Source organism: Struthio camelus, chromosome Z (genome assembly GCF_040807025.1).
Source record: "Struthio camelus isolate bStrCam1 chromosome Z, bStrCam1.hap1, whole genome shotgun sequence".
NCBI lineage: Eukaryota > Metazoa > Chordata > Aves > Struthioniformes > Struthionidae > Struthio > Struthio camelus.
In genome coordinates this window covers 86,077,052-86,094,445 of record NC_090982.1, presented here as the reverse complement: position 1 = coordinate 86,094,445, position 17,394 = coordinate 86,077,052, and the positions used below count along the sequence as shown (strand labels likewise).

The 17,394-nt window shown below is 42.6% G+C and overlaps 2 protein-coding genes and 1 long non-coding RNA gene across 7 annotated transcripts in view; 2 read left to right on the top strand and 1 right to left on the bottom strand.

Annotated features, from left to right (window-relative positions):
- Positions 1–311: 311 nt before the first annotated feature.
- Positions 312–4,084, top strand: CZH18orf32 (chromosome Z C18orf32 homolog). Its single transcript, XM_068928027.1, has 3 exons — positions 312–445; positions 2,315–2,567; positions 3,281–4,084. Exons 2-3 carry the CDS (start codon positions 2,340–2,342, stop codon positions 3,353–3,355), a joined length of 303 nt encoding a protein of 100 aa, XP_068784128.1. The 5' UTR covers positions 312–445; positions 2,315–2,339; the 3' UTR covers positions 3,356–4,084.
- Positions 4,085–6,838: 2,754 nt separating this feature from the next.
- Positions 6,839–8,830, bottom strand: LOC138064759 (uncharacterized). The gene is made up of 3 exons (XR_011138012.1): positions 8,755–8,830; positions 7,955–8,142; positions 6,839–7,600 (listed from the first exon to the last, which is right to left on the bottom strand). It is a non-coding gene; the product is annotated as an uncharacterized lncRNA (long non-coding RNA).
- Positions 8,831–8,933: 103 nt separating this feature from the next.
- DYM (dymeclin) overlaps positions 8,934–17,394 on the top strand; it is a 231,340-nt gene continuing 222,879 nt past the window's right edge. The window contains exons 1-2 of one of the 5 annotated variants that reach the window (XM_068928622.1): positions 9,571–9,797; positions 12,000–12,193. The gene's annotated coding sequence lies outside the window, so the exon portion shown is untranslated. Of the gene's footprint in view, positions 9,240–9,570; positions 9,798–11,999; positions 12,194–17,394 lie in introns of those variants that run through there. The other 4 variants (XM_068928623.1, XM_068928620.1, XM_068928624.1 and 1 more) reach the window with 4 other exon arrangements.

Here is a 17,394-nt window from a genome sequence, read left to right as displayed (position 1 = left end):
AAAACGCCTTTTCTGTGAAAGTCGGTGAGGAGGAAAGCATGCAGCGCTCAATTTAAGTAATTCCGCGAGGCAAGAAGCAGGGTTTATGGACAAAACGCTACTAGTAGCAGCTTCACGTAAGACGATGAGTCCTTTCTGAAAGGAGAGCCCGGGACACCCGCCCCGACTCTCCGCCGGGGGAGGCCGCTTCCGCCCGGGCCATAACGGGGGTGGCGGGGCGCCGGGCCCCTCCCGTCATGGCGGAGGGAGGGGGACGGGGAGGGCGGGGCTTGAGCCACGTGATGCGCCCACCGCCTTTTCCGATTGGCGCTGAGGTCGCCGCCCTGGTGACGCTACCGCGCGCGTCGGCCGGAAGCGCGAGAGCCGCTTCCGGTGCGGCTGTGAGGGCTGGAGCCGCCGCTGACGGGGCTGCGTCGCTGCCGGCGCGGAGCCGCCGCCGCCTGAGGTGGGGCCGGGGCCGGGGCCGGGGCCGGGGCGCGTTTGAACTCATCACCCGCTGGAGCGCGGAGCTTTCTTGGTGCTAAAAGTCTTCGCTCTCCGGCTTTGGTGTCAAAACGAACTGGGGGGCGGGGGGAGGTGCCGCTAACGGCGGCGGCGGTGGTATCTCATTTTTCCACACAGCAGGAAGGTTAACTCGACTCCCGGGCGTTAATCTAGCCTGAGCGTTGTCCTGCAACAAAACGGACTCGGCGCTTGTTACGTGCGCTCCTGGCCCTTCTGGACTGGTTCACCCTTTGTGAAGAAAAAAAAAAAAAGCCCTTTTGTCTGTATAGCCTCCCTCCCCCCCCCCCCCCCCCCGCGCTCTGTTCCGTTATAATAGTTAACTGATGACGGCGCGTTGAACATGGGAAACAAAGACCAACGCGCCTGAATTTGCAATGTCATGCCTCTTCCCTCTGCGGACCCTAAAATACGATGGTTTACAGAAAGAAACAAAAGCTTGTGTCACAAATAAGTAAGCTTGCTCTTCAAACGTGACCGTTTGCCTTTTCAGGCTTGCTCCCCCCCCCCCCCGCCCCCCTTAAAAATTAATTGCCTGTTAACCAAGAAACAAAAATATCACCTGATCATAGAGAAAAATTTAAGAACGATATTTAAATATGTTAAGGCTCTTGTTATGCTGCTTGCAGTGGCTTGCATCAGTTCCTGGCTGAATTACAACTTATTTTTCAATCTGGAATCTTGGTATGAAGTGGTCTGCAAAAAACGCTTGCTCTTATCTCAGACTGACAGTCTATAATGTTCTTTTCAGGAGCGTTTCTTTAGCTAATGAATGAATGCTCAACATCTTGTTGAAAAGTTGGTATCTGGGAAGTTTTGGCTGAGAGAGTGCATTGAATCATCTTTTGAAATGGCTTTAATGGGTTGTCTCATTCATGTTTTCCCAGATTAAGATTTCTCCCTGACTTCAGGGACTGTTGATTCCTGTAACTTTACATCTGAAATAGCCAAAAGTATGTTTGAAGTAGTCAGAATTTGATATTTTGCTGTTCCATTGGGGCTGCAAGTCTCTAGGATAGCTTGAGTAAAGTTAAATGATGATCCTAAATGAAGGATACACATCTGCCTCTTCAGTCTCCATGGAGGGATCCTGGAAAGATTTCATTTTGCTCCTTTATGTAATAATTCAGATGTCACGAGCCTAGAAAGGAGGAATGTGAAGGGCAAAGTTACACAGTACAGCAGAGCACGTCAAATAGCTCATCACCACTGAAAGGGACAATTCTGGCCCTGCAGCGCTCTTTCTTCTCCCTTCTCCACCTTTCTGCCACTGCACTGATGCTGTCTCTGCTTCTCTGATGGCAGATGTCGGGCTGCTATTTCGGGAAGATGATTTTCTGGTTTTGGGAGAGAGGGATGAGCTCCTTTTCTGAGGTTTAGCCGGTTGAACTGGATCTGTGTAGGATCAAGTGTTTCCAAATCCAGTGCAGGGGCAAGGAAGCAGCTGCTGTTTAAAAATTAGTGTGTGGTTAAAGCAAAAAGCCATCTATTTTCTGAATGTTGTTTTCTCAGTTCCAGCTGTATGGGGGATGAATTAATAGCAAGCTGTACTTGGAGAAAGTTAATAAAATCTCAAGAATGCTGCCCTGAGGACTTTATGGCATGGGAGCATAAAGCTGTTCTCAGGGAAGCATGTCAGCATTTCTGACGTGTTAACGATGTAGTATTAAAGAGTTGGTTATGTTTAAATATCAAGTGAAATCCGTATTCATTACTTAAGGCTTTGTTTTCTTAGCTCGTAGCATGCAAAATCTGTTATCCTAAATGTTTTTTCTTTCCTTTTCTTTTTCTTTTTATTTATTTTCTTCAACAGCTTTGTTGTAGAACAAGAGCAAGCCATGGTGTGCATTCCTTGTATTGTCATTCCGGTTCTCCTCTGGGTCTATAAGAAATTCCTTGAACCGTATATCTATCCTGTTATTGCACCTTTCATTAAACGTGTGTGGCCCAAGAAAGCTGTGCAAGAAACAACAGCCACAAAGCAAGGTCAAGGAGTTGGCGCTGGAAATCCACAGGCATCTTCAGCCACAAAAAGAGATCAGGAGGATGAGTCTGGAATTTATAAAGTAAGATTAATGCATTTAGCTAACCTAGCAAACCCCAGATAACGGACCCAACAATAGTTCAGGCTGTGCGCTGCGAAGGTGTAGATAGTTGGGTGTTTTTTAATGGAAATTTTTGTGGCTCTTTTCTCATGAAAGAGAGGGTTACCAGTAGTGATATAACTGGGAAGAGCAGTTCCTCCAGGACAGCTCCTGGGAGGTCTTGGAGAGAGAAGCTAAGCTGCTTCAGAAAACAGATGCAGTGCTAAGACATATATGTGTAAAATTAGCTGACTGCTCTTTCAGAGGAGTGAGAAGTTGGGTAACCAATAAATCATAGCAGTTGCCTGAAGCAGAATTCAAAAAAACAAAACAAAACAACCCCCCTTCCCCCCCAACCTCTTCTGCTAGCCCTGCTGCTACTAATGGGGGAAAATGTGTAAAGCATTTAAATTGTGCTGTTACTATGTACCTCTTGTAACAAAATGCGTTTTGTTTTCGGAGATTTGCATGTATTGTCTCTGTCTTCGTTTCCCCCCTTCTCCTGAAGTAAGAATTATGTGTAAATCCAAAAAAAAAAAAAAACCCACCGCCACTTTGATCCTTGCTGCAAATTTCTTTTAGAATCAAGGCCAGTGATCTATAAAAGGCATTTTCCTCACCAACTGAATGTTATCTTTCTGGATGTGAAGTCCTTTCTTTGACATCCCATTAATGATGCTGTCTTGTATTTGCAGTTTGAAAGCAATGGGTTTGCAAATGGAATTGCTGCAAAGAGAGACACAGAAGTTTCTGACAAGAAAACAGATTAAAGGAATTTATTCATAAGGATTTTATCCCCATGTGTCCAATATGAACTTGTGATATTTCTCTCACTTTGAGACTTTCTTTGCACATTTCAGCTGAATGGAAACCCTTATCGCTTACAGGAGAGGGTCTCTTCTGCCACTAAAATGGTAGCTAGTAGTTTTCTTATTTAAACTGTTTGAAAACTATCTGAAATTGTTCTTTGTTTTCCTCACTGGAACTACTTTTCTTCTGTAACCTGATTGGCATGATTAGAGTTTAGGTTAAATAATTTATTAATAAATTTAGCTTGAGAAGGTAGATGTGTTGCTTCTTAGTTTCACTGACTGCTAGTGCAGTACTTCAGGCTTTCATCTTAAGAACTGTAGCTGTTCCTGCCCTTGCTAAAGAACTATAAATTGTATTATGTCAACATAAGTATTATGGTCAAATTGTGAAGAATATAGATGATCCACGTGAAATCTGTGGGGTTAGGCTATATGCAGAATTCACTTAGCTTGCTACGAGCAGAAAGTCTTGATCTAAAACTTCCATTCATCGTTTTGTCCTTGAAACATTGTGCCTTTCTTCTCTGAAGAGGAGGCGCAAGGGCATGATACAGGAAAATGGTTGCTTTGTATTCTGTTGCAGTGGTTTAAAATGGTGCAGTTCTGTGTCATAAAAAATAGCTGAAATCTTGTTAACATGCTTGTATAACTTGAATTATAATAAACCGGGATTTTATTTAAAAGTAAGTTGCTTCATATAGTTGTTTTTAGGCTTCTGAATAATAAAAATCTAGAGTAGTAAATGGACAGCTTTGAAAACCTGTAGATGGGCCCAAGGCACAAGGAGGGAGGTCATAAAGTTATTTGTTTTTGTGATACTTGGTGATAAAGAAAGGGAACTTGGCAAATCCAGCTTTGCCTCATCTTGGGAAGAAATAGTCTGGCGCTAACTTGCATCTCAGTTTGATAGTGTAATCTTGAAGCGTTTTTAGATGCCTTTCTGCATACTAGGAAATAGAAGTGATAATCCCTGTTTTTTCCCCTCCACCAAACTGGAGAGTTCTTTAAAATATTAAAAAAAAAAAAAAACATTCCAACAATTTTGGATTGCCTTTAAGGATTTATCGCTTTCTCAGAAGTCCTATGGGTATACTCCTCTCTCTCTCTCTCTCTCTCTCTGTATATAGGCGTTTCATGGATAGCATCTAGAGGGTAATTATGATGAAACTCATAACAAGATAGGTTGATAAATGTTTCAGTTCATTCACAGTCCCTTTACATGCTAAAATGTTGCCCACTAGAGTGACAAGAGACACCTTGCAGTCCTTGAACTGTCGCTGAGGTCCAGCCCCATTCTTGCAAGCATGTTTTCTCCTTCTGGAGAAATATTCTTAATGTTTGGCTTGATGCCTGTCTAGTGCCTCTGGCGAGGTGTTTTATTGTTTCCTGCCCATAGCCATTAGCGGGTTGTTTTTTTTTTCCAGGTCTTATGTGAATTGGTCGGCAATGTTTACAGTTGGATATTGGACCATTGTTTCTCTGTTACTCTTGTAATGAGTTGAATTACAGACAACTTCTTGTAAGATATTGCCTAACACTCCTTTCTCTCCCTTCATGGCTCAGTCTATTAGGAACTGAATCTTGCACTACTGTTTGCAGTACCATCTTTTGCATCATCATCAGCCCCCATCTGATCAGTATATCACAGATACTTCACCAGTCTAGAAGAAAGCTGTACTGTTTGTGATAATAAAACCTGTTTTTGTTATTCTGAGCATGCCCACATGCTATAATTCATGCAATAAAAGATCAACAAACTAACTGTGTGTTCTTGTAGCTTCTCACCGGTGTTGTATAGTAGAGAAGAGTGGGTTGGAAAGGGGAGGGAGGGAAAGAAGTTGCACTGTTTTCCTGTTGTTTGTATCCTCCTATTTTTGGATGTTTCACCCAAGATTGTTGCAATGGATCACACTGTTCACCAGAAAACTTCAACCGGTAGAAGGTGGATGCAATCTTCCCTGGGACAGATGGGGTTTTCTAAACCAGTCAACTCCCTGCCCCTTCCCAAACAATAAATTCCTTTCCTAACACTAGTTTCAAAGTTCATGCTCTCAGTCTGAAAGCCAAGAACGTTTAAGCGTCTGAAATCTTTATTCTTTGTAATGAACGAGGAGTAAAAAGGCTGAGAAAGTCCCCCTGCAGAGTTGGGGTCACACGCTGAGAAGGGAGGGCTAGGCCAGACCGTCTTTTGAACGGGAACAGAAATGAAGTTTGATCGCAGTCGTACAGCTGAGCATAAACGTGTTTTCTTATGCTTTAAGCACTACTGAAAAAATTGTCCCTTCAGCTGTGCTTCCTGTCCTGGATCAGGTAACCTTAACCGTTGTTTTGAAGTGTCTGGGCATTTCATAAACAGGCCAAATCTTTGAAATAAGATACTCACCTCTAACAGACATGAACATGACATAAAGGGTAGAGCAAGAGCTGTGCTTGGGCTTTAACCTTTTGCAGTAAGGGGCTCTATCCTGAGATGTCTTGTTCCCTAATTTGGGAATGCTTTTTTTCCCCTCCCTGCTGAAATGACATTCTGAGGCGAAACACCTGGCTGAAAATGCTGGTTGCTTGCTGTTGCTTGCTCCACACACGTGGCAAGAAGAGTCTTAGTACTTGGGTTCTTTGGATGGTGTAACAACATTAGTGGATGGTGATGGCTAGCTGGAAATGGGTGACAGGCGGACAGCCTGCCAGCTGCGGTGGGCTCACTTCTCCAGTAAGCTTCCAGAAGGAACATGAGCAAATTGTTGCTATCTCTGCGCTCCAAAATGGCCTTTGCTGGCTTCATATAACCTATTTTCAGTCCTTCAGAAATGAAGCAAATGTATGCGGTCGATTTATAAACTGTATATAATTAGAGTCATTTAGAATATTATTATTCAAGCAAACGCATCAGTAACATGGGAAAGAAACTGTACAGTAGATCGCATTGCAGTCTGAACTAGACTTTTCTGGCTGCGTACCAGTACCATGTTTAAACACCAGACCTACTGAAATGACTGCAAAAAGCAAAACAGCCATATCATGCAAATATGTCGTTTTGGTTGTAAAATTACACTGTCTGTGCTTTCCGGAGTGGTGTTTCATTACTTTCACTAGCTGCAGTTAAACATTAACTTGAGTTATCTACATCATAAAACTTTCCTGAATAAGGCACTTCCCTTGAACTCCTGGCAGGAGATTTGTGTTGCTTCTATTCTGTTCCAGTACCTCTGCTGTGAACAGATAGGCAAAAAATAATTTAAAAAAGAGATGAAAGAAGCAAGTGCCTGCTTCTGCTGCCTGAGCCTGTGCAGGGGTGCAGGAGATCTTCTGCTGGGATGCACAGAACCGAACAGATTCATGCTTAAGAAAATGAGCAGAAGAAAACCAAAGGAAATTCCCACACGAGAGAACAAAATATCTAAAGACAATAGAAATATGGATTTCTTTAAGTGAGAGAACTACTTTATGTTTTTTATTCACCAGAAGCTAGATTTATGAAAGGATTTAGACACCTAAAGGTTTAAATGAACATCTACCAGAATTAAGTAGAGCAAGGTAGTAGCTTCATTTGTACTGAAGACCTTTAGAAAATTACAGAGTAGGCATCTTTAGGCACCAAAGTACTTTTGCAAACCTAGTCCTAAGATTTCCAATGCTAAAGCTACTTTGGCTAATTTAAATACTATAGAGGAAGAATCAGAAAACCAATATGCAAGTCAAACATTTTTCATTTATGGGAAGCTCTAAATGCAACATGGTACTGACCTTGTATTGGTTTGCACAGGTAGTTGGATGCCAAGGGCTTATTATAAACTTAATAGAAATACACCTTTTAAAATACTTCAAATATGTGCAAACTTTTTCGTAAAAAGTTCATAAGACTTTATGTTGCTAGTTAAATATTTTCTATGGGCTTGATTCTACAACCAAAGGAAATTTTGGCACTTTAAATGGAACATGATCAGCCTCTGAGGATGTCTAAACAAACAATGAAGTCACTGCAAAATGATCTTTGTTCAGGTATGTTTTATAGGGCACATAATTACATTCTCGCCACAAAGTCAATCTAATGACAATAGTACAATATGGTATTATTATCCAAATGTAGCAATCATGCTTCAGCCTTCTGGGAGTCCTTGGGTACTGTGATTCAACTCTTGAAGTCCTTCTCTCCTGATTTCTGTACCATTCAGGAGGTTACTGCCAAAAGAATCTTTTCAGATGCTGCAGGTAAAGGAAATGAAGAGAAATTTAATTTACACTTAGATTAACTAAATCTGCCTTTAAGACAAACTAATTCTGTTTCATTAAACTGCCTAATACATGAATAAAGAGATAACCTTCCTCTTGGAGTTTTCTGATTATTAGAACGTGCTGGACTAACTAACTAAATCATATTTTGATTTTTGCAGACTGTCATTACTTTTGCTTCTCCGTGAATCCGACTGCAAAAGTTTAATTGAAATGCTCTAGAAGACCACGTTTGCTGCAGTGATTCTCTTATTTTTAGAAAAGTTTTTTAGCTCATATCCCCTTATCTCCCTTTTCCTTCACGGTCTTACCTGAAGCATAAATTACCTGAAATGTTGTGAAGAGGTATATTTTGCGTGTCGATGTAGCAATACACGTACTTTGAGTCACTATGAGGACTGGGTTTTAATTCCCTTGTACTTTTCTGTGCTTGCAGTCCTACGTCTTTCATGGACACGCCTCACTGATTTGCCACGCGCCGCTTCAGTCACGGTGGCGGTCAGAGCAATCGGGCACTGCACGAACACAAAAAGCACAAACCCTACAGCCAACCTTCTTGCTTGTGAGGAGCCGGCGAGGTATACGAGGCGCTTACACCCAGCCCTGGCACAGCTGCTGTTTGCATAGGCCATATTTGCTCGCCTCCTCTGCTTACAGGTGCGTGCGTGGCTCATAGATGCCACGCCGGGTGCTGTGACAGCGGGACTATGCCCAGGATTAGTTACACCGCGGAGGCGTCAGCCCCCTCATCGACTGACAGATGTTGCTGGCGCGATAAAATACTCCCGAAATGGAAACCGGGCGTTAGCAGGAGCGGAGGAAATGATTGAAAGCGGTGCACGATCGTCGCTGATACATCCCGTTTCCCTTGTACCACCTGCTTTTCATCGGGCCTGTTCTAACCCCTCCCGCTACGGAAAACGAAACCGGGCCCCGACCGTCCGGCTCGGGCCCGACTGCGCCACCAGCGCGGGAGCTTCCCGCCCGGGCGCCCGGCGACACAGGGAGCCGCAGCCCGGCTCTGAGCGCTGCGGCGAGGCTCCAGTTGCGACGCCGGGCACCCTTTTTCCGTGTTAAAACCCCCTCTTTCCCCCCAAAAAAATTCCCCAGAAGAAATTAATCCTCACAGAGCGGGACGCGCCGCGGCACTACACTTCCCGGCGTGCCCCGCGGCGGCGCCGGGGAGGGGGCGTGGCCAAGCCGTTCGCCCCGCCCCCTCCCCCCTTTCCCCCCGCCGGAGCGGGCCGGCGCTGGCGACGTGGAAAGATGGAGGTGGCCGGGAGCGGTGGGTGCGCATGCGCGAGGCGGGGGCCGTTGGGCAACGCCCCCGCTCCCCTTCCCCCCCCCCCCCCGCGAGCCCGGTGCGTGAGGGGAGCCCGCGGCGGCGGCGCAGCGGGGAGGAGGCGGCGCCCTGTCAGCGGCCGCGCAGGTATTTTTCGCGCCGGGGTGCCGCCGCTGCCGCCGGGGGTCGGGGCCACGACCACGACGGTGACCTTTACCCGGTTTCGTAGGAAATCTCGCCGCGGCGTGCGCAGCCCTGCGGGAGCCCTGGCAGGCCGGGGCGGCCCGGCTGGCCTCGCCTCGCCGCGGCGAGCGGTCGGTTGAGGCGCAGGTAGGGCGGGAGGCTGGAGGTGGCCGCGGGGCGGCCGGACGGGGAAGCTGGCGGCCGGGCGCGGAGCGCTGCCCCTCGTCGCGCCGCGGTTAAGTGGGGTTTTTTGGGCGCCGCGGCCGCCGCGCGGTTTGGTGACCCGACCTTCCTTCCCCCCCCCCCCCCCATCTCGTCGCGACGAGAAGGAAGATGTGCGCCCCTTGCTCTCTCGCGGCGGAGAGTCCCCCCCGTCCCCACCCGCGCTGGCACGCACTCCGCCGTTTTGGTTGGTCTACCTTCTCTCCAGGGAGCGGGCTGCTGCTCCTCCTCCTCCCTTCCCCCCGCGGTGAACTGGGGGGAAACTGGGAGCTTAAGCGCACTGCTAGCCCTGGTGTGATTTGTCTTTTAAACGCGTGAGCTTGTGCTGTGAGCATCTTCTGTCACCAGCCGGCTGCCACGGGGATAGTGTCTAGGAAACTTCTCTAGCTGCACCTTACCAAAGCTGCAAGGGATCCTTCGCAGGGCACTGAGCTGCAGCTGCTCTCCTTTTGTATGCAGCTGAAACCAGAGCAAGAGAGGGAGGTTTGTAAGTGCGTTTTTTTTGTACTTTTAATGGCACTTCTTATTAATCAAAAGACCCCGAAATTGCACATTATCCTCCTTCCCTTTGGGAAGCAGAGGTGGCTTGTAGTGCTCGGTGAGCTCCAAGCAGTGTGGCTCCTGCAGTGTCCGGTCTGATCTGTCTCACCTGTATTCACAAATCACTTTCACCCTTTGGGTTTCAAATGTCTGAATGATAATATTCAACAAGCCTGGGAGATATTTTGGTTTAAAAGATAACTTAAATCCTGCCTTAATGGACATTGTTTTTCATCTTCTATGCTTTTCCGGCCAAGTACTGTTTGTTTTGTTTATTTTAATCTTTTGTACTGAGTGTAGCAAGTTTCTGAGACTGTAATCTGATTTTCTTTTATTGTGTGTAATGAGGGATAACGTGCTGGGCTGTAGTATTAATTATTTGAGGTATTTATAAACATAAGTAGCTTGTTAGTATTTCTTACAGCGGGCACTTCTTAAGTGCGCGGATATGGAAAGAACCTCCTGGGTCATTGGGTCCAGACTCCTAACCTTTAGGACATCATGTTATGTAATCCCTAATTTTATCAGGCTCCAATTTAAAACCAGCAAAGTCCCTCCTGGTGGAGTACCTTAAAAATCCTTGTTGTGCCTTAAATTACAAGGAGCTCTTTTCAGAAGGCCTCATTCTGTGCTGTCAGTGGGCTCTTTTCTCTTGCGTTGCTGCTGCTTCCAGCAGGAGAAGCACATGGATGGCCTTGGGGAGTTAGATTCTGCACTGCATCCTCACGTGGCTAATGCAATGCATCAGCTCCGTCCTTCTCTTCCAGTCCTGGGCTCGTGTTTTGCTAGTACGGCGTCTAGTGCTCAGCGTTTTGTGATTAGTTCAACAGAGAAATATTTATAGCAAACTAACACTAAACTTAGATGGCTTTGATGCCCCTGATTATTTTATCAGGTGAATAGGAGAAAAAATCAGAATGTTTTTAACATGCTAATGACTGACAGTTGAGCTTGCAAGTTTATTAAGCCTCATAAGTATAAGAAGCCTTGTCCTTTTGTTCACAGAAGATACGAAGAGTAAGAAATCCTGTGTGGTGGCTCATGAACTGTTGTCACAGAGGACAGAAGATGATGATTAGAGAGTATGCTTTAAAGAATTATCATAAAATGAGAACTCTGTACCTTATAGTAATTACAGAGTTTAGCAAGTATAATTTCGTTTACAGCAGGCCCTGGAGACAGGTGATATACATCATGATGTGCAGTATAATATCAGATTAGTATACATGCAAAACGTATATTTGGCCTTCTGTGCAGCATGCTTTTTTTTAATGCTGTAGATAAATTTCTAGCTGTGGGAAACATTTAAAATGGAGACAAATAGCTCTATTGTAAAGACTGCATAATACCTAATTGTGGGAAGAGTGTGGATGCCAAAATAATTGTATAACCTTTGAGATATGTCAAAAGATACCAGTATTTAAAGAAACAACGCGGGCCTGTTAATGAGCATCTTTGTCAAGCTTAAAAAGTAGTTGAATTTTTCTTTTTGAAACAGCGCTTTGGTTATTAGACAAATGTTATTTATGTCTGAGAGGGAAGTAGGGAGAAGGTCTTAAATACATGCAGCTGTAATATTAATGTCCCTTCCGTGAAGAGATAGCTGTACCAAGTTAGTGGTAATTTGAATTACCAAACCATGCTAGGTTTACCATGACTTGTGTCATATCCAGCAGCCCATTTTAATTATGATAGTGAATTACTGTAAATTGATTTCTAGGTAGTTATGCCAATAGAAAAAAGAAGAGACGTTTTGATGTTGAACAACACTTCCAATGCTATAATCGGTCGTAAATTATCAGGTAGTTGGTGTGTACTTGTGCTTTTGAAAAGCATTGCTGTATTTGTGATAATAAGTCTCCTTCCAGCCCCTGGAAGATGAGATGATGAAAATGGTAATATTAATACTGATGCAGATATGGGATATATTCTTAAGCTGTAAGACCTGTTCTCGGTTTAGGATATGCATGTTATGTTGCGTGTGTATATGTGCATGCCCATATGAAACGTGTATATATAGTATGTATATATAGTGTATATATGTATGTATGTGTTTATATGTATGTATATACACACATGTGTTTTAAACTCCATGTTCCATAAATATTCCTGCTTAGAGTTTTATTTGTTCTTCTCATTTTATAGTTCCAATACAGCTCTTTTGAAAGCATCAAGAATCTCACTGATGAGGGCTAACAGAACCTGTAAAGAAAAATCCATCCAGTATGAAGAGTAGAACTAGTATTTGAATTTCCAATTCTTGAAACTGTTGAAAAACATCCTATGTACCAATTGCAGTTATTTAACTGGTGGAGCAAGGGTTTACGCAGAAGCGTGAGGTGCGTTTGAAACTTGACGCAGACTCCTTCCATTCTAATGGTGTTTTCTTAATCAGCTTGAAGAATTTGTTTCTGCATGCATTCCAGAAAACACTTGTTGGATTTGAAATCTGCCTTTTGCTTGGGGTGTGTGAAAGTAAGAGTCAGAATAGAGGTAACTTTTTGATTCCTTCCTGCCCCTTCCAGCTGTGATAGGATGCATTTCTAAAACTGACGCTGTCATTCTACCCTCAAATTGGTAGGCTCGGTGCAGTAATTATGTAATAAAATGTTATGACTGGAATTATGTAGGAGGTCAGAAAAGTGATCTTTATATTTTTTTTTTTGCTTTAAATTCTGTTAGATCATGACAAATGTTAAAGGCTTTTAAGCCTTCAGTGAGATTTAGCAGCAAGTAACAGGTCTATAGTATGGGAGCATAACTGGAAGCGTTAGAAAATGACGAAACTAACGCATCCCTAATATGTCTTGTGGAATTTATACTAATGAGCTAGGGATAGGTGTCACTGCTTGTATGTGAATTGGGCAAAGAAGTACTTCAGATCTGTAAGTGCTTATTTAGCTGTAAAAGTTAAGTGGAATTACTTGGAAGTGCCATCCACTTCTTAACAGAAAGGTGTTTGTAGGATTCATTCCTTGTCAGCAAAAGCTCCTTCAAGAAGCTTAGCTGGTACCCGCTGTCTTACCTCTAACAAACCATTCCCACTGAGGGGGGAGAGAACAAATAAGCTTAATATAAATTAGTCATGTCGTGTAAGGGGTTTCTGGAATGTGCTAATACAAGGGCTGGTACATGATAGATGGAAATATGACAGACTTGCTTTTTAGGTCTTCAGAACAGTAATGGAAAATTTGTATACAATATGCTGCTTTAAAGATGCCTTATTTGCCTGAAATGTGTATTTGCTTGCTGCTGTCCAGAGCCACAGTGTAACGCTTTCATAATTTTTCCGCAAGACTTTGTGCATCAAGTTTTTTTTTTTTTGGCAAAGGCTTGACACGGTAAGAAGGCACAGCATTTTTATGAAAAGTCTTTCGATCCAGTGTAACTTTAGAGGAAGGCAGTTTTACCAAAGCGTTTTACCTCTGAATGAACAGTTCTAACACAGGAAAGCTTAATAGTGAAGGTGACTGGTAATTCATGTGGAATAAGCTATTTTGAAACTGTAATGGACAGAGGTATCTCCATAGTGATGGAGTATGCTGAACAAGTGATCAAGTATGATGTACATAGTGATCACAGTAGATGTGGCTAGGGGAGTTGATAAGAGCAGAAGCAACTTCCTTCACAGTCATAGTGGTTTGAGTCTTCCAGCGTGGGATTAAAGCTTGCTAGAAATGAGAAGGTATTGGCTGTGATTACTTCACTCCGGTGTATGAATCCTTTTATTTTCTTTAAAAATATTTTGTTGTTGTTTTTTTCCTAAACGTTCCTTACAGTTGTCATAATTTCTTTCAGCAGCTCTTTTAGGCTGTATGTATTATTCTGCTGATGTGCTCCTGTCTTGTTCACTCTGGGTAATTAATGATTACTAATTGATGCTTAGTTATATTTTGTAAATGTCTCTCATTGTCATTTTTCTTTGGGGTTATGGGCCTTCTTGATTAGTGCTTATATGTTGTTCTGAAGAATGAAAGGTGATGTGTGTTAGGTTCCTGAGATGGCTGTGGGAAATTGCATAAACCACACATCTTAATCTAATTTATAGAATGTAGGTTTTCTTTTTGCTGGCACCTCCTCTTCAGAATGTTTTTATTACAAATTAGCAAAGTCTATGGTAACCTTAACATTAAATGGCAAGGACAAAGGTGATTCACAGCATCTCTTGTTGAGCAGTTTGGTCAGTGACCTCGATGTCTGGGCTTACTCACCTGCATTGGATTTCTTCTGCTGAAAATACACTACCTAACCAAGAAGGTCTTGAAAAATCCATTCTTCAGTTGTGAGCAGAACAACTGTCTTGTAGGTGGGATGTGAAGTAAGCAGATTGGGCCCTTCAGAAATAGGCTTTCATTGAAGACTGACTCACGCATAAAACATGCGTGAAAAAGGAACTGGAGCAGAAGATACGGTATCGTCACTAGTTTTTTCAGCAGCTGTTTGGCTTTCCTATTGGGGTCTCCTTTGCCTTCAGTATCTCTATCAAAATTAGTCACTTCTGCTATTGCTCTTCAGGACCCTTTAGCTTTCAGTGAAACTGGTAAGGACTGTACAAATACTTCATTGCTGCTTTTTTTTTTTCAAGCACTTTCTACAAAAGAGGAAGGCACTAGAACAAGTTATTGGAAAGGAGGAACAAAGAAGATAGTGTGTTTATCCATGAGAGTAAATGGTGGAGAAGTCTGATAGTCTCTTAAGATAAACTTAAAGATGTGCTTTTCTTTATTTTTCACGTGGTTAAGCATTACCTGGACCACTTTATAATTGTGTTGTATTTCTTACTGCTGCCCTAAAGTATATCCTTCCCAAAGTACCGAGCTTTACAAAAAGTATACTTTCTTATCTGGTGCATGGTTAGTGTGCTGTGCTACTGCAAAAACATGTTAAAAACCGTAGGTAAAGACAAGACTTTTGTGACCCAGACAGTAGCTATCATCTTGATAGCGTCTGAAAAAGAGAAGAAGTGGAGAACTTGGCCAACGCAGAGGTAGCTATGGAAGATGGTATTTATCCCTGGGTGCAAAGATAGAACACTTGACGCTTAAAATGTATGGGCCCTTCTAGAGAATTTCGTTATCTGTCACACAAAAACACTTGCCTCTCTCCCCCCCTGCTTTGCAGAAAGTTTCTTTTGTTTTTTGTTTTGGTTGTATGTGTCTAAACACTTTCCCTAGTAGGAATAAATACAAGAGACGTTGCTAAAGGGAACTGGAGAAGGGGGTAGTCACCAAGTATCCTGCGCAACACGGGAAGAAAATTCTAAATCGATACAGTAAAATGAGCAGAAACAGCCCCTTTTCCTTCTAACTTGTTAACATAAAAACTGCACAAAACACTTTTTTTTTTGATTAGTAGAAGAATATATTCAGTCCATTCTGACATCTCCCCTGCCACTTGGTTATAAGTGACTGAGAAACTTAGGGGAGTGTGAATTCATGCCAGGGGTTTAACTGCATTTTTATGATCACCAGACATTAAGTCATGGCTGATATTTTGACTCCGTGTTATGAATTAAAAAAACAGTGCTTTTTTTTCTGATTAAAAATGGCAAAAATTATTAGATTCAGTGTTGTAAAGATTCTTTTTTTAAGATTGCTTTTAGAGACATAAATTCTCATTGCAGTATATTTCTGCTACGTTAGTCAAGGATCTAGCAGAGATCCTTGCCCAATTGAGTTGGCAAAGACAATATTCTTGCACCTTTGTTCCTCATTTTGGAATATATGGGAAGTCTATTAATAAACTCTTGGTATTGGTGAGCTTTATATTACTGCTTTTTATTCTGAATATACAGTAGCCTTTATAGTAAATATCATCGATACTAGTTAAGTTTTAATCACATTAAGAAATAAAACATTGTGCTGCCGAAATGTTATTGCATAGATAAAATGCTGCAGAGTGCTGCGCATCGGAGGGGACGTATAAAGCTGTTCTCTAAAGTGACTGTCTAGCTACTTCAGGCCTAAGAGTTTCAAATCACACTTCCTTTTTTTTTCTTTCTTTCTTTTCTTTTTTTTTTCCTCCTAGCCTTGCTAATATCACCAAAACTTTTCCCGAACAATTCTGCAAGCAGTGCAGTTTCATAAGCATGTAATATACCAGACAAACTGCAGAACCAGCCTTATTAAGGGAGCTTTGTCACCTTGGTGTCACTTACTTTTTAAATATAAAAATAAGTGCTTTGGAGAGCTGACTTAACTGTCATCTAAATTGTTGGTTCCAGTTACTGTTTCTTAGCTATTTTTTTCTGTAAGTGGGCAGAAAACAACTAGGAGCTATGAAGATAGTGAAGAAAGTGTAGTTTAGCTGCTGAAATTCAAACCAATCCTCTTTGGTTTTACAGGGTCAGTGTTTATTTCTGTGGGCTAATGTCTGTCTGTCCTATTTCCTATGCCTGTGAAGCTTTGGTTATGCATGGTACCCAATTTGCATTCCCACTTGAATGGGCTTGCCTGAACAATTGTTCTGTATGGATGCTATAGGTATTTCGGGCAGAGGGCTAAAGTTGATCAGTGCAGAGACTCTAATTTTTAGAAACAGTGGAAAGCAGTCAACATAAATATATGTCTAAAGACATGGTTTTCATTCAAACACTTCTTTCATCTCCCAAAGTGTGTGTAGTTGTTTCTTGAGGAGCAGAAGTAACATCTCTTTTATGTCCTGATTCTTCAGAGATTCTTCAGTCCTTCATGTGTCTGATGAAATGTGGCCAGGCCTAGAATAACTGAGATACTGAAGGGTGAGGATTAAAGCAAATATATCTAAACACTTGCTCTGATCCTCTGGGACCTATATGATTTACAGTTTTTGGCTTGTCTCCCTTTTAGTGGGCCTAGGAAATGAGACATTTTTGAGACATTTTGTGTGCTACATGGAAAACAGGGACATCTTGTATTTGGGAGTAGGCTATGACAGTGCTGAGATTGTGACAGATAACTAGATTGGCAGCCTTTGGGATGCTCACATGCAGTTTTGTACAAAAGATCGGATGTTTCAAGCTTGGGGACCTGGTGTCATTGTGATCTTGCAGTCTTGTGAACTTCTAGAGTGTGTACTGAGAGACTAGATTGCCTTGAGACAAGAGAATATCCAAAAGGATGATTTTACAGGTTTTGGAGATTAAACATAATGCTTTCAGCAGGCAACAGAAAGCTTCAAGCTCTGATCCTGCACGTGAATATGCATCTATGAAGTGTAGCTGGTTTCATTTAGACTGTTCTTTATCGGTGGATGCAATCTCAGTTCATAAGTTTCGTAGCTAAGTGCTGAGTATGGTACTTAGCCTGCAAGACATTTGATTCTAGGCATGAATATTATTGTAATATGAATAAGAAGAGAGTATTTGATTATACTTTGGAGAAGAAAATTCAAATATTGGAGCTGAAAAGTATCTTCTAAGTGTCCTGGGTCTTCTGATGCATGGAAAATTTTATATATTGCAGTAGTGTAGTAAGTGTATGGGAATTTTTATATTAGGATTATGTGGGACTTTTAACATCTCACTGGTGAAGTGCGATCTGAAACATACAGTCATCTTTGC

Coding starts and splice junctions, on each gene's coding strand:
- CZH18orf32 (XM_068928027.1), top strand. CDS start 2,340: ATGGTGTGCATTCCTTGTATTGTCATTCCGGTTCTCCTCTGGGTCTAT. Junction 2,568..3,280: donor ATGAGTCTGGAATTTATAAA/GTAAGATTAATG, acceptor TTGTATTTGCAG/TTTGAAAGCAATGGGTTTGC.